General features: G+C 36.5%; 3 protein-coding genes across 5 annotated transcripts; 1 reads left to right on the top strand and 2 right to left on the bottom strand.

The window, feature by feature from the left end:
- Positions 1-17: 17 nt before the first annotated feature.
- LOC149673647 (E3 ubiquitin-protein ligase RNF169-like) lies at positions 18-1,988 on the top strand. 2 transcript variants are annotated; one of them, XM_089839301.1, is made up of 3 exons: positions 18-708; positions 772-875; positions 935-1,988. In XM_089839301.1, exons 1-3 carry the CDS (start codon positions 360-362, stop codon positions 1,745-1,747), a joined length of 1,266 nt encoding a protein of 421 aa, XP_089695427.1. In that variant the 5' UTR covers positions 18-359; the 3' UTR covers positions 1,748-1,988. The 2 variants fall into 2 exon arrangements, with proteins under 2 accessions (XP_089695427.1, XP_089695426.1); XM_089839300.1 differs by having other exon boundaries at positions 20-708; positions 769-875.
- A 7-nt stretch (positions 1,989-1,995) lies between these two features.
- On the bottom strand, positions 1,996-9,589 carry LOC149673648 (uncharacterized). 2 transcript variants are annotated; one of them, XM_089839279.1, is made up of 13 exons: positions 9,173-9,589; positions 8,920-8,984; positions 8,749-8,854; positions 8,527-8,685; positions 8,386-8,457; positions 8,096-8,306; positions 7,824-8,038; positions 7,664-7,758; positions 4,698-4,932; positions 4,474-4,639; positions 4,341-4,396; positions 2,305-4,242; positions 1,996-2,206 (listed from the first exon to the last, which is right to left on the bottom strand). In XM_089839279.1, the coding sequence occupies exons 1-13, from the start codon at positions 9,278-9,280 to the stop codon at positions 2,144-2,146; spliced, it is 3,489 nt and encodes a 1,162-aa protein (XP_089695405.1). In that variant the 5' UTR covers positions 9,281-9,589; the 3' UTR covers positions 1,996-2,143. The 2 variants fall into 2 exon arrangements, with proteins under 2 accessions (XP_089695405.1, XP_089695406.1); XM_089839280.1 differs by having other exon boundaries at positions 1,996-2,224.
- Positions 9,590-9,798: 209 nt separating this feature from the next.
- LOC149673649 (protein FAM91A1) lies at positions 9,799-15,796 on the bottom strand. The gene is made up of 14 exons (XM_089839281.1): positions 15,599-15,796; positions 15,311-15,395; positions 15,091-15,242; positions 14,934-14,991; positions 14,522-14,866; positions 14,291-14,436; positions 13,735-13,957; positions 13,159-13,262; positions 12,780-13,096; positions 11,815-12,013; positions 11,562-11,742; positions 10,601-11,072; positions 10,188-10,257; positions 9,799-10,132 (listed from the first exon to the last, which is right to left on the bottom strand). The coding sequence occupies exons 1-14, from the start codon at positions 15,668-15,670 to the stop codon at positions 9,995-9,997; spliced, it is 2,562 nt and encodes an 853-aa protein (XP_089695407.1). The 5' UTR covers positions 15,671-15,796; the 3' UTR covers positions 9,799-9,994.
- Positions 15,797-15,817: the final 21 nt, after the last annotated feature.

A 15,817-nucleotide genomic window follows, 5' to 3' on the forward strand; every position in this document is an offset into this window, starting at 1 on the left:
TTGTCAGAAAGGAAGTGAGCGAAAATAAAAAATAAAAAAATAACTATTATATTTAAATCTGACACACAATTAAAGTTACGTTATTGAAGTTGAATATTTTTTTCATTAATGCTCACATAAATCGAAGTCAAACGGTTTATCCAGCGTAATGATAAGAAAAATCATACTACTGAGATTGAAATGACCTTTAACCCTAAACTCCTGCGCCATCGGAATTTGGCGGGAAAGCCATGGGAGATGCGCGAAAAATAGACGTAATAATGGATGCCTAAGTGCAAAACTAATTTGTTACTTTTTAGCCTATTTTCTTTATTTCTTAACAGACCCCGAAATCTGTAGCTCCAAAATTAGTAAAAAATATGCCAAAAATTACAAAATCAAGGCCTGTTGTCCCTGTAAATAAAAAGCCACAAAAATTAACCCTTTTGGATGTAAAGTGTACAATATGCCTAGAAATTCTAATCCATCCTGTTAAATTACCCTGTAAACATGAACTCTGTAAAAGTTGTTTCGAGAAAAACTGCGAACTCACCAGCTTTCAATGCCCCTTGTGCCGCACAAGGCTGTCTTCCTGGGCCCGCAAAGCAAAACGAAAAGGTAGCCTCGTAGACACTGTTCTCTGGGAAGCAATCCAGAAAGCCTTCCCAAATGAAGTCAGGAAAAGAATGATGTCTGATGAAGACACCGAATCATCTAGCGATGATTCAGGTATTAAATAACAGTTGCTTTAAATTCAATTAGCGTTACAATTCTGTTTCATATCTTCAGAAGATAGTGACAGCATGGAGGAGTCAGACACAAGTAGAAGCATGGCATCATCATCTTATTGCCAACCGGGAGAGATTAAAACCGAATTTGATGAGATGTTAAAAAAGGTATTATAAGATTTAAATGACTAGTTAGAATCAAACTAAAGATGAATAATGCCCAATAGTTTAATGAAGAGAAAGAACAAGAAAGACTTAGAGAAGAAAAAGCCAGTGAAGAATTTATCAAAAAATTGCTTCAACAAGAAGCAACATCATCTACAAATGAAAGTTCACACTCATCATTCAAACCTACAAATCCTAAAAGAGCCCGTTACGAAGTTGATCCTAGTTTACCATCTTGTTCCTCCACATGTTCAACAAAACCTAGAAGTTCAAGTGTCGATAGTTCAGATAGCATAACTCAGGAATTGTCTCACTTTAAACCTATCAACGCCGCACCACTAACTCCGCCTAAAAAGTTACCTGATGGCCAAATATTGAAACCAGACGTGATACTTTCAAAAGCCAGAAGATTGAATTATGATGATGAAAATGCGCAACAAGAAAATACAAGAATAAGAGACATTGTACGGGAAAAACTGAACAAAGATAGTGATAGTTCAACTGCCAAACAAGAAGATATTTATCCTCTAAGAGAGAATTCCAATTTTATCAAAACGGGAGTGAAGAATGCGGGTACAGGAAAGAAGAGTTCAAAAATGGGGAAAAATGCTCTTGATTTTAAAACTACCACTTCTGGTAAAGACTTTTGTTCCAAAGCTTGCCAATCAGATTTGGACAATATAGACACTAGCGAAGAATCATCTAACCTACAAAAAGTAGAACAAGAAAAAGCTGATTTTCAATTGGCTTTACAGCTACAAGCTAAATTCAATAAGCTTAGTCAAATACCTCTTAAAATTGATCGCCGGAAAGGCTCAGGGAATGAATATAATCTTAGAATTAAAACTTCTAAAACTACGCGCGCTTTAAAATAAAACCACCAGAAAAATGTGTATAATTTTTTGAGCCGAGTCCTGTTTGTGTCTAGGAAAAGTTTTAAACACCAAATTACCCTCAACAATAAAAAATAACTCAATATTTCTCGCTTAAGCTTCGATATAAACTCTGCAAAATCTTAAAAAAAAAAAAAAAAGCAATCTTAGGATTTTTTTCCGTAAAATTCATGTATCATGAAACCCAATAAAAGTTATTTCTGGATTATATTAATTAATTAAAGCTGGTATTTATGTAGGAAACTTTGATATTTATTTAAACGTAAATACCAATGAGAAAAAAATTAAAGGAAATAGAAGACGTCCTATAACGTCCTTCTTTGATGGAGATTGAATGGTTTTTTTTATTTATTTTATCAAACTTTAAACTTTGGGTCTTCAGTCGTCTTTCAGGCAAGGTTTAAAGTCTTTCAACATACTGTCCACGTCTTTTTCTTCAATCTGAAACGGTTATTTTAACTTCATAAAATTATTATATCGCAACTAGCGCAGGCTTAGGTTAAGCCTTGATAAGGTCGTGTTAAGCCTCGGTAACTTACCGCGGCGATGCAAATCTTTTTGGCTTCCGGTTCTCCCATCATATCATCGACGCTTTGCTTATCCTCGTCATCAACCAAAGGTTCGACGCATTCTTCAACATCGTCATAAGTGTAAGTTTTCACTTCCACAGGTTCTGGTTGAGGCGATTTTTGGTTTAAAACGACGTATTGATGCGTACTGGTTGGACTCTGATGTGTTTCTGGAGATTTTAGAGGTTTAACTGTTTGGGCAATGTTATTCTCAACAATAACGTGTTCCTCCGTGTTGTCGAGAGCAAAGACGGCGGTATTACCCTCGATGGAGGAAATAAGGATAGGTTTATTTTCAGTTTCAGTTGGTGGAGACATTGCAGATTCGGCTTCTAATTCAACTTGTCGCTGTTCTAGACCTATTCTGTCCTTAACAGGTGAGATGGAAATGTCGACAACATGAACGTCCATTGAATCTTTTGTCAAAGCGGGACTAGGATTCTCCGTGACAATGACGTGATTCTGTTCATTGATGACGGTAACAACGAAATCATTCGTTTTGGGGATAATTACTTCATTCTTTTGAAGAGGACCGGAACCGTCACCTTTCTTGGGTAGGGTTGGTGGTGGTCCTTGAGACGAGTTGACTTCCACTGCCTTAATGGAAGATACCTGAATTAGGTTAGCATCCGCGGGGGGCTTTTCTTTTTGGTCCCCAACACCACAGTCCTCCATCCTCATAACTCCCGAACTTGTTTTAACAATGTTGCGTTGTTGTGGTTGTTGTTGGTGGTGTTGATTCTGATTCAAAGTGGAAATGTTGACTGTGGTAACTGCATTATTGGAATTTGAAATACTCTTCTGAATTGTGGGTACTTGACTCCCCTTTCTCGCAATGTCCTGCTTCTCGACTGTATAATCTCCATAAACACTTCGCCTAAAGCTGTCTTCATCTTCTTCATCTCTATCATTGATATCTTCATCGTTTTCGAAATCTTCCTCGTGGCTATAATAACCCTCCACCGACTCGCCCCTTCTGTAATGTCCATCTTCTTCCTCATCCTCGTCTTCCTCGTAATCCTCTTCAACTTCGCTATCTTCCGGATCCATTTCAACAATATCTTCATCAATAACTTCTTCCAGATGTTTGGGTCCCTTTATTCCAATTGAGTTTTGAACGACACTTTTAGGCCTTGGCTGTTGAGAATTGCGCGATGGATCCAAGGGCGTTACACCAGCTGGTTGAGGAGTCTTCCTTGATAACTGTAGTTGAACCGACGCTGGTGCTGGCCTTCTTTCTTCGAGAGGAGTAGGACGTAATGGTGTGGTTATTCGGTTTCTTATTGCTACATTCTTACGTTCATCTTCATCCACTAAGACAATTTCATTATTACGTTGCAACTGTCTTTCAGTGGCAACTGGAACATGTTGTTGTTGTACGACAGATTTGTGAGGAATATTCAAGCTCGGTTTGACGGGTCGTGTCGGAGCTTTGGGCTGAGGTTTCTTCTTCATTTCTTCAACATCATCAACGGAGGATTCGGGTGCAGGATATTCCTCATTATAATCTTCATCTTCCTCTTCCATAATACTATCTCGTTCATCTTGGTAGTCGGATTCGACTTCATTAGAAGCAGTTTCCTCTCCTTCCGACGCGTAAGATCCCTGGACTTCAACTGGGTTACAGAATTGTAATGGAGCAACTACGGGATGCGATAACGAGCCACTGACTGAGAGAGCTTCCATACAAGATTCGGAAACAATTTCTACGACGTCCCGTTGACCCACGCTAAAGATTCTGACCGCTGGTTGGTAAGGAGGTGGACACGTACTGTTTGGGCAAACCACCAAAGCTAAGAGAACGCGGTATAATTCGCGACGACATAATGCGTTTGAGTAAGGTAAAGGAATATTTTCCGAGTTTTGCTGAATCTTTAGGAGAAGAGTTACGATGGTTTTGCCAATGTCCTGTCATAAAGAATATTTAATAAACAAACTCCAGAATATTAAATTTAAATCTAAGGATTAATTTAAGTATATTAATTAAAATTAAGGGTTAATTTTACCCTATGAAGGTCGTCCTTAATCAAAGGCCCAGACGAGTACAAAATTGTTTTCAAAGCTAAGAAAAAATTGTGTTTTTTTATTATAAAATGAAGTTAATTAAAGTTTGTTAATTAAAATTATCCAAGTTCTTACCAGATAAAGATTCTTTCACTGTTTCCCAATCACAATCAGGATACTTTAGTTTATGATTATCTTCAGAATATAAATCTTCCAAATTTCCATCAATCATCATGCGTCTTCTCTTTTTAGCATTTGATCCGGATGACGTATCATTAAAATTTGGCGCTTTCTTTGAGGGCTAAATGTTAAATAACAAAATTAAACAACGAATTAAAATATTCATTTAATTATATTACCTTAATATCCAAGTAAATTTGGGAATAAAATGAGGAAATTGATTCGTGGACTAAAGAATTTGAGCCCAATTTCCTGATGAATGTTTGTAAGACTTTATAAACTGATTTCCTCAAATTATTATAAAAGTAGCTGGTGTTTGAATTCTCGCTTTCGTCTTCGTCAGTTGAATATTCCAAGGTTTGAAGTAGAACGTTGCTTATAAGACTGGCATTTGGGATTAAAATATCTCCGCAGCTAAAAATAATTATTTTTATTTTAATAAACAATTACACGAATTTCCAAGATATTTATAGGAATTATGGGTATTTTTTGATGGAAATATGAGATTATATAGGACGGTTTTCCAGAATTATAGGATTATATAGGACACTAAAAGATTAATTTTTATTTTTTTAAAGAACCAGTACCGCAAACAGTTGCCGAGTAATTAAGTAAAATGTTCAAAAACATACCCTCCATAGGAATAGCATTACACCCAACTTTGGAGGCTAGTAACTCTGGTTCTACTAGAGATAAGGGGATGCCCTTTGAGTATGTTACAATCCAACTTATCCCCCATCCAACCATATAAAAAACTTACAGCTACGACAAACAGGGGCCGAGTACTTAAGCAAAATGTTCAAAAACATACCCTCCATAGGAATAGCATTACACTAAAGTTTGGAGGCTCATAACTCTGGTTCTACTAGAGATACGGGGATGCCCTTTGAGTATGTTACAGTCCAACTTATCCCCCATCCAACCATATAAAAAACTTACAGCTACGACAAACAGGGGCCGAGTAATTAAGTAAAATGTTCAAAAACATACCCTCCATAGGAATAGCATTACACCCAACTTTGGAGGCTAGTAACTCTGGTTCTACTAGAGATACGGGGATGCCCTTTGAGTATGTTACAGTCCAACTTATCCCCCATCCAACCATATAAAAAACTTACGGCTACGACAAACAGGGGCCGAGTAATTAAGCAAAATGTTCAAAAACATACCCTCCATAGGAATAGCATTACACCCAACTTTGGAGGCTCATAACTCTGGTTCTACTAGAGATACGGGGATGCCCTTTGAGTATGTTACAGTCCAACTTATCCCCCATCCAACCATATAAAAAACTTACAGCTACGACAAACAGGGGCTGAGTAATTAAGCAAAATGTTCAAAAACATACCCTCCATAGGATAGCATTACACCCAACTTTGGAGGCTCATAACTCTGGTTCTACTAGAGATACGGGGATGCCCTTTGAGTATGTTACAGTCCAACTTATCCCCCATCCAACCATATAAAAACTTACGGCTACGACAAACAGGGGCTGAGTAATTGAGCAAAATGTTCAAAAACATACCCTCCATAGGAATAGCATTACACCCAACTTTGGAGGCTAGTAACTCTGGTTCTACTAGAGATACGGGGATGCCCTTTGAGTATGTTACAATCCAACTTATCCCCCATCCAACCATATAAAAAACTTACAGCTACGACAAACAGGGGCCGAGTACTTAAGCAAAATGTTCAAAAACATACCCTCCATAGGAATAGCATTACACTAAAGTTTGGAGGCTCATAACTCTGGTTCTACTAGAGATACGGGGATGCCCTTTGAGTATGTTACAGTCCAACTTATCCCCCATCCAACCATATAAAAAACTTACAGCTACGACAAACAGGGGCTGAGTAATTAAGCAAAATGTTCAAAAACATACCCTCCATAGGATAGCATTACACCCAACTTTGGAGGCTCATAACTCTGGTTCTACTAGAGATACGGGGATGCCCTTTGAGTATGTTACAGTCCAACTTATCCCCCATCCAACCATATAAAAACTTACGGCTACGACAAACAGGGGCTGAGTAATTGAGCAAAATGTTCAAAAACATACCCTCCATAGGAATAGCATTACACCCAACTTTGGAGGCTAGTAACTCTGGTTCTACTAGAGATACGGGGATGCCCTTTGAGTATGTTACAGTCCAACTTATCCCCCATCCAACCATATAAAAAACTTACAGCTACGACAAACAGGGGCCGAGTAATTAAGTAAAATGTTCAAAAACATACCCTCCATAGGAATAGCATTACACCCAACTTTGGAGGCTAGTAACTCTGGTTCTACTAGAGATAAGGGGATGCCCTTTGAGTATGTTACAATCCAACTTATCCCCCATCCAACCATATAAAAAACTTACAGCTACGACAAACAGGGGCCGAGTACTTAAGCAAAATGTTCAAAAACATACCCTCCATAGGAATAGCATTACACTAAAGTTTGGAGGCTCATAACTCTGGTTCTACTAGAGATACGGGGATGCCCTTTGAGTATGTTACAGTCCAACTTATCCCCCATCCAACCATATAAAAAACTTACAGCTACGACAAACAGGGGCCGAGTAATTAAGTAAAATGTTCAAAAACATACCCTCCATAGGAATAGCATTACACCCAACTTTGGAGGCTAGTAACTCTGGTTCTACTAGAGATACGGGGATGCCCTTTGAGTATGTTACAGTCCAACTTATCCCCCATCCAACCATATAAAAAACTTACAGCTACGACAAACAGGGGCCGAGTACTTAAGCAAAATGTTCAAAAACATACCCTCCATAGGAATAGCATTACACCCAACTTTGGAATCTAGTAACTCTGGTTCTACTAGAGATAAGGGGATGTCCTTTAAGTATGTTACAGTCCTATTTGCCCCGAGCTATTTTTAACAAGTTAGCTGCAATACTAAGGAAACCATCCCCATTTTATGGTATTTTTTAGACCTGAGTACTGGTTTAAGTTGCTTAAAATTCGCGCAAATTTCAAAATTGTGGTTTTAAACTTTTAATAGGATTTTTGGCGATTTTAGTCAAAATTATAGGATTTTATAGGACAGTTTTAAAAATATGGCATTTTATAGGAATTATAGGACCTCTGGGGCCCTGCACGTATTTTGTTTTTTTTAATTATTCAGTTTCTCACCATAAAATCAAAGACTCCAAGATTTCAAGACTAACAATATGTTCAGATGGCAATAACGATGAGGCAGTTATATTATCCAAATTTATTTGTTCACGCTAAATTAAGTTTAGAGTTAAATTAAAAATTTCTTTAATTAATTAATTTATTATTATTTTCTCACCAATGGAGTTCTCATGGCTAATGACTGACAAATGTGAGATAAAACAGCATTGACTGGCACTTTTACATTGACAGGTACGTGGGTTTTAAGCATTTTGCAGAGACAGGAACCTAAAAACTTGTATAATCTGTAAGCGTAGAATAAAGACTTCAATGGATCCGAAACAGGAAGGTCAGGGATATCCACAGAGGACAGAACCATCGTTTCAAATTCATCTGAACAAAACATTCATTAAGACTTAATATTAATCATTTTAAACTTGATAAACTAACCTAATTTTGATTGATCATCGAAATATTCCAACAATTGATTCATTGCGGAAAGAATTGATGAAAATTGCTCAAACCAAGAGCTGGAATGACTTAATCCCAAGTTGCCTCCACCTCCGGTTAATGGCAACAAAGCTACACACTGACTCGCAATTCCCACTAGATTATCGCTCCAATTGTAAATATATTTAAGCACAAATTTCTCTATGTCAATCTAAATTTAAAACAAAAGCCCCAATTAGATTCTTCGTAATTAGTAATTACATTTTTAATTTTAAATATTTAATTTATACCTTTAAATTCCCACAAGGTCCGGGAAAATATGTCATACAAGCTACCAAAAGATATAATGCCTCCGTTTTCCACTATAATTATCAAAATCAAAGAATTAAAACTAACTAATAATGATTAAAGTTACGTTAAGAGTGACTAACATCATCTTCCATGGATATCTTTAAAATGCTCTCAATGACAGGCGAGATAACTGAAGCTGGAACTTTCTGACATAAATTTGAATATGATGACACAAACTGCAATAACTGACACAATACTGACGCGCATAGTTTCTTGACATCTGCTGGTGCCTCGTTACTCTGAATTTTTTTTTTACATTACCCAAAATATCATTTATTTATGTTTAAAAGGAAGAAACATACTTGAATAATTTTAGTACAAAGTTGAAGCCAAGCTACAGCTTCTGTGCTAAAAACGTCCGTCGAACACTGACATAAAACCGTGTGCAAAAGAGCCAAACCTTCCACCCTAGGTAACATCGTTAAATTGAAAATGACAGCCTACAATTTATATATAATTAACTCAACAAGTACCTTGAGGATGAAGATGACAAGAGTTCCTTAATTTTCTTGGTGACATTATTGACATTTTTTAGTTCCTATACAAATAATTAAACTCTATTTACTTAAATTTAAACGCTTCTTTAGATTTAGATATCATTTCTAAAACATGGTCAATCGACTCAATCCATTCCATTTCTAATGTATTACAACTAAGCCTTGGTTTCGGCATCATTTGTTAATTAAGTTTTAAGCCTAATTTTGATGTTAATTAAATGATTCTAACCTCTCCGACGAATGTTCCCAAGTTGTCGCAAGTTTCTAAATAAATTAATTTCTCTTGAATGCTGTAATTCTCGGTGAAAACCACATCAAATAAGCGCAAATGAGCCATTATGGCTGCCTGGTAAAGCTCCGACAAGCGACAAGGCTCGTTCTACCCGCCCGCGCGGCCCGCCAAAAGCCTCAACTTCCTGAAGAATCTCCGCACGTGCCGTACAAAAAACTCTCCCGCTAAATTCCCGCCAAAACTGCGGCTTCGCAATATTTTAATTATCTCCTTACAGCACTGCTAAATTTGTTGATATTTTTAACCCTACGCGATTAAAAGAAAATATTTAAAAACGATATACGTAAACACATTGTTTCACGCAGCTTTCAAGACCAACAAATATGGACGACACTATGACTATGGCTATGGAGTGGAGTATTATACAAATGTTAATACTCCATGCCCAAGCTTTTTATCTTTTCAACATTTTTTAACCAACCATAAGCGTCAATCGATTTTAGCCGCTGATTAACCAATCAGGTTACACCAAATATTCTCCCGCCAATTTTAAAAATTATTAGAGCACACCCCGTACTTCCACACGTACACGTGTTTAAGGCCAAGGCTTAATAAAACTTCCGTTATATTAGTTATATCTGTACACTTTATTAATTATAATTCTTTTATACATAGAAATAATAAGCGAAATAGCATTTTTTACAATAAAACCCATATTTCTTTTTTTCTAAATCTGCATCTTTGTTGTAAGACAAATATATTAGGTTAATTTGTGTGTAATTTTTAGGCCTAATTATATTAGTAAGTCTTTTTTTTTCCTTACAAACCTTCCCAAACCGAAAGTTCCCCGTTTAAAAATAAAATATTTCTCGTTGGTAAAGGTAACTCATGGTCTATGCAAGTTCCATTACGAGTTGAAGGGAAAATGTAGGAATGCTTTGAGACATTGGCATCATCCTTTTGATAAAAATTGATAAGACATTGCTAAGCCTAAGAAATTATTAATATTTACTTGATACTGCGATATAAAATCCAAAAGCTTTTGCGACAAATCCTGGCTATTTTTGGTCAATTCTTGTAAACTACGAAAGAAATTATAAAAAATTTCTATTTGCTATAACCTCGGGCATAAGTTTATAAGATATGTTCCATAAGTATGTCACTACCCATACTTCGTAATGTTAGAGGCTTAATGAGAGCTAGTTCAAGAACGACGTGAGAATTGACTACACTCGGTTAATTTTGCAGTCCATCCTCCTCTTTAGTCTGTACTAAGCCTTTGACAAGGCCTCACTACGCGTCGCTTTACAAGAATCTTTGACGTTTCACCTACGTCACTTCATGACAAGCTCTCATTAACAGTGACACACTTATGGAACATATCTTATAAACTTATGCCTCGGGTTAAGCCTAAATTTGACTGACCTGGACTCTTGACATAATTTATGTTTAATAACGCGTTCGCAAACGTCTTTATTGAGGGCGGAGTTGAACAAAGGAATACCGAAACAACAATCTAAGAGAGTCCAATCTTCGTGATTGTAAAAATTGGAGACAGACGACGAACTCTTAAGAACGAGGTTCGCAGGTTTGTGCTTCAGAGTTGAGGCTGAAGTTGAGCTTTCCGCCGTTACGTCTACGTCTACACTCTCAATATTTAACTTGTCTAATTCTAAGGCTAACAGTTGGCGAGAAGCGTCATCTTTAATTCCATTTAAAGGAGCGGATGGCATCGAAGGGGTTATAGGGGTTTGGGCTAAGCTACTGCACAAACTAACGTCGCTTTGGACACTTTGAGTGGGAGATATCGAACGCATCATTGTCACGTATCCGCACGAATATTTTAAATCAATATTCTTTGATAACATTTGGATGGCTTCGTGGTTCTTTAAAGGATCTTTGAACAAAAATCCCTCACTTATTGTTGAGAAACAATACAGCATTGGCCTATTTTATTAATTCGGCCTATTTTTAAATTACCTAAAGTTCTCCCGAACGTTTATGGAATATTTTTATTCTACCCGAAATGTTCTAACCTTTTTGGCCTATTTTTTCAAATACCTCACTTTCTACTGGCCTTTTTTGGCCTATTTTTTCAAACACCTCACTTTATACTGGCCTTTTTTGGCCTATTTTTTCAAACACCTCACTTTATACTGGCCTTTTTTGGCCTATTTTTTCAAACACCCCACTTTCTACTGACCTTTTTTGGCCTATTTTTTCAAACACCTCACTTTCTACTGACCTTTTTTGGCCTATTTTTTCAAACACCTCACTTTCTACTGGCCTTTTTTGGCCTATTTTTTCAAATACCTCACTTTCTACTGGCCTTTTTTGGCCTATTTTTCAGCTCGCTTACTTTTCCAAGACAAATTTTAGGACTTACTAGAAGTGACGTCATCGTTATCCAAAGGAAAAGGCACATAGGAAAGATCACCACCTGATCCTTGACCCTGTATTAACACTGCCGAATGACAAAGCGCATCGTTTAAAGTAACAATCGCGTTAGAAACTGGAACATTCCCCGGATCGTGACCCCAAGTAGTCACTAATAATCTTTTATGATTCTATAAAACGCGAGTCAAGAAACGCAAATATATAACGGTAAATAATTAATTAGTATTTAAAGTAAAACTTACGCGAAAAACTTTGGGTAAAGTTCGAAGTCTCGTTCCTTTAACCAAGAGAAGTGATGGCGGTCCAAATTTTGTTACGCTATAAGTAAATAGTTTAAACCACACGGAATTCACTTCAGGGTTCGCTGGACCTAAATGCGGTGGTTTACAACTAGTTACTGGGCGAATTTCATTCGTTAACGGTGCCATTGATACTAAAAGCCTGTAAAATAGTTATGTCGAATTAAATTATTTTTTAAACGAGTATATATTAGATGTGTGCGAGTTCTAAACCGTTTTACCGAGACGCCCACACGAGTTCTAAACCGTTTTACCGAGACGCCCACGCGAGTTCTAAACCGTTTTACCAAGACGTCCAACTCGAGTCCTAAAACGTTTTACCGAGACGCCCACGCGAGTTCTAAACCGTTTTACCGAGACGCCCACGCGAGTTCTAAACCGTTTTACCGAGACGCCCACGCGAGTTCTAAACCGTTTTACCGAGACGCCCACGCGAGTCCTAAAACGTTTTACCGAGACGCCCTCGCGAGTCCTAAACCGTTTTACCGAGACGCCCACGCGAGTCCTAAAACGTTTTACCGAGACGCCCACGCGAGTCCTAAAACGTTTTACCGAGACGCCCACGCGAGTCCTAAAACGTTTTACCGAGACGCCCACGCGAGTTCTAAACCGTTTTCAACCCTAGTCCTAAACGTTTTACCGAGTTCAAAGCGAGTCCTAAACGTTTTACCGAGTCCAACTCTAGTCCTAAACGTTTTACCGAGTTCAAAGCGAGTCCTAAAACGTTTTACCGAGTCCGATTTCAACAAATTCATTAATTACTAATAATTAATAAGTGATTTACAATAATTCAAGTAATTTACTGTTATAAGCCTAGGCGGAGAACGCGAATACTCACAAATTCCTATGAAAACGGGTTGGGACTCGCACACTACCAAATAAATAAATAAATAAATAATTAATCTTACGAATAATTTTTATTCAATAAACGACTGCACGTTTCCGGTTGTAAACTTAATAGACTTTCGCATCGAATTAAATCCAAAGCCAAACCAGACGATTGATTTGAGATTTCAGTTGTTGCATTTGTATCCAAACATAACATTTTTGGATTATTTCTTAGAAATAAAATGGTGTTGCGTAACGTTAAAGCGTGATGAAAATAACGTTGAGCTTCTCCTTCTCCAATATCTCCCACTTTTTCCAGTTCAATTAAAAAACTATCCAAAGATTCGTCAGAAAGTTTTCCAACTTCAAACATAGTTACAGCGTGACTTTTAAGACCCTTTAGATCAGAATTATAAATAATTAAAGTTAAACTTAAGCTAAAGAAAATAGAAAACTGACGGGGGATAAATTTCCCATCATTAGGAATGCGGTTAATGTGGAATCAAATAGAAAACCAATTCTTTTGGAATGTGATGTATTGGTGCTTGTTAATAGAGCAGAATCTATATGAAAATTAAGTATTATTAATTATTTAATTCAATTTAAAAATAGCCTGTGTGATTTATTATTCAGGGTTCATACAACTTTTGGAAAGCAAATTTGAAATTTCCCTGAGTTTTCCAGGTTTTTCCCGTATATGGAGTATCCTATGGATCAAATGTTAACAAAGGAGTAGGTGGGGGGAGGACAAATATGACTATTACATAATCAAAGGACATCCCCGTATCTCTAATATAACCAGAGTTATGAGGTTCCAAAGTTTAGTGTAATGTTAATCCTATGGAGGGTATGTTTACGGTTTACAGACATTTTGCTTAATTACTCGGCTCCTGTTTGACGCAAATTTCCCTGAGTTTTCCCTGAATTTTATTAAAAATTCTAAATTTCCCTGAGGATTTTGTCAACTATTTATTTCCCTGATTTTTCCAGGTTTTCCCAGTTTTCCAGGTTTGTATGAACCCTGTTATTATTTACCAGGTTCATCTGGACTCTTTAGGCTCATAGTATCAGCTCCACAATCCAGAATTTCTCCCTCAGTATCGGAATTAAGCAATAAAACAAACGCTTCCACATCTTTCGTCTCAGTTTTGACAGTTTTATTTTGTTTGCCACTAACCCACGATGAATGGAAATTATCAGAAATATCCGCACCTTTCTTTAAGGCAAAACCAAGGCGGCAATACATTGATATTACATTCTGAAAATAAAATAAAAAAAAATTTAATCAAATAATAAAAAATTTATTTAAATCAAATAAATTAATTAGCCTTATTCCTGATCAGCGCCAATCTACCCATAGCGGTGACTTTGAGAACTACTGTAAGCGGCAAGCCAATCAGATGTTGCTAAAATCTGGTGACGTCATTTTTGGTAAGACCCGAGAGTGCCAGTCAGTGACGTCACCAGATTTTAGCGACATCTGATTGGCTTGCCGCTTACAGTAGTTCTCAAAGTCGCCGCTATGGGTAGGTGGCGCTGATCAGGAATAAGGCTAATTAACCCAAAATAAAGAATAAAGTTTAATTCTCACTTTAACTAACTGACAATCTGTTTCCAAAACGTTTGCAAGTTCAGAAACAGTTGTATGCTCATCAATGGAGACAAAAATTTGGTATAATAAATTCTCAAAATAGTCCCCTAAAACTCTGTTCATGACAAAACCTTCTAACGGAGGGACTGAAGAGAAATTAAACAACAACAACTTGTAATTATTAATTAAAATTATAATTTATTATTTAGTTTTCAATCTAATATATTTTACCTATAAAACAATCTTCGTCATTTACAGGGACATCTAAATAAACTAGACCCTTTAAATAAAGTCCCCTGACATCTTTCATATCGAGAGTTCCGGCTAATTGAGCTCCAAAGTCAATTATTTTATCAATCGTGATCTTTTCAGACTCTGTAACCAGTTTAATATCTTCCTCAGTTACGTAGCCAACTTGAACTTTCCACCAGGGTTCAATTGGAACATTGGCTACTGGTTTAACGGGTAGAAATTCTCTAACGGGTTTTTTACGAACTCCGAAGAATTTCTTGGAAGATCGCGACTGATTCATTAAATCTATGTATTGGTTTCGACCAATTCCCAAAAGTCTTAAACCTAAATTTAAAATCGTTAAAAATACTAATAAAATTAAAACTAAATGAGAATTAATTAATTTAGTTACAGTCTGCTGCGGTAAAATTTGGCAAAGAGTCATAACTTCTTTCTTGTTCAAGTAAATCCTAGTTTACGATTAATTTACGTTAATTGGGATTAATTCCAAGGTTAATTTAATTTAATTAAGATTAATTTGAGGTTAAAGTAATTACTAGGGAGTATACCTGCATAATTGAAATATAGTATTGAAAAGGTGTAATTCTCATGCCAGTGACTATAAAATCGGATAAATGATAAGGATAAAGCATAAGGTGATCTCTGCTATATTTCAACAGTTCTTCGTAATATGACATTTCATTTTTCTTGACAGATCGAACTATATATCACAATATCAACACTGGTCATTAACCAATTACTTTTAATTACTTAGTAGTTAGTACACACCTAAGTTACCCCTAAATCTTAATTGATTTTTGATGCTGAATTGAATTATGCATTTATTATATTCCTTATCATTATTTCCTAGAAGCTAAATAAAAATTACAGTGTAATTAATTATACTTAATTGGGTTTTTAACTTTTGACAGATGAAATTCCGAATTTCCGAGTATTAGCCTATAGACTAATGGCACCCCATGTTATTTCCCCATAGAGCTTAATACAGTCGAAGGCAGAGGGCTGCCATTACCCTATTGCCCTATTCTTAAAGTAGCAAAGGCTTAAATATTTTACTTGTTTAACGTGTGTTGGCAGCTTCATCCAAGGAATTCCTTGACGAACAAAGGTTTCTACGTCGGAATTCATCCTGATTATAATTTCTATTGCTTAAAATTATATTTAAATACACCATTTAAATAAAAAATAACTAGGTACTTAAAATACTAAGAACTTTCATCCTATGACAAAAACCACCACCACACACTTCCGTGTCACGTGATGACCTAATTATGC

The sequence above is a fragment of the Phalangium opilio genome, unplaced genomic scaffold, assembly GCF_054372755.1.
Source record: "Phalangium opilio isolate 3A_F unplaced genomic scaffold, DU_Popi_V2 ptg000048l_1, whole genome shotgun sequence".
NCBI classification, from domain to species: Eukaryota; Metazoa; Arthropoda; class Arachnida; order Opiliones; family Phalangiidae; genus Phalangium; species Phalangium opilio.

Bases quoted from the DNA above. Each gene is read 5' to 3' on its own strand.
- LOC149673649 (XM_089839281.1), bottom strand. From the start codon at position 15,670: ATGAATTCCGACGTAGAAACCTTTGTTCGTCAAGGAATTCCTTGGATG. The intron at 14,437-14,521 runs GTAAAATATATT...ATTTCTCTTCAG, and splicing joins TGACGAAGATTGTTTTATAG to TCCCTCCGTTAGAAGGTTTT. The intron at 12,014-12,779 runs GTAAGATTAATT...ACTATTTTACAG, and splicing joins TTATTGAATAAAAATTATTC to GCTTTTAGTATCAATGGCAC.
- LOC149673648 (XM_089839279.1), bottom strand. From the start codon at position 9,280: ATGGCTCATTTGCGCTTATTTGATGTGGTTTTCACCGAGAATTACAGC. The intron at 8,458-8,526 runs GTTAGTCACTCT...TGATAATTATAG, and splicing joins AGATATCCATGGAAGATGAT to TGGAAAACGGAGGCATTATA. The intron at 4,640-4,697 runs GTAATATAATTA...TTTAACATTTAG, and splicing joins AAATTTACTTGGATATTAAG to CCCTCAAAGAAAGCGCCAAA.
- LOC149673647 (XM_089839300.1), top strand. From the start codon at position 360: ATGCCAAAAATTACAAAATCAAGGCCTGTTGTCCCTGTAAATAAAAAG. The intron at 709-768 runs GTATTAAATAAC...TCATATCTTCAG, and splicing joins ATCATCTAGCGATGATTCAG to AAGATAGTGACAGCATGGAG. The intron at 876-934 runs GTATTATAAGAT...AATGCCCAATAG, and splicing joins TTGATGAGATGTTAAAAAAG to TTTAATGAAGAGAAAGAACA.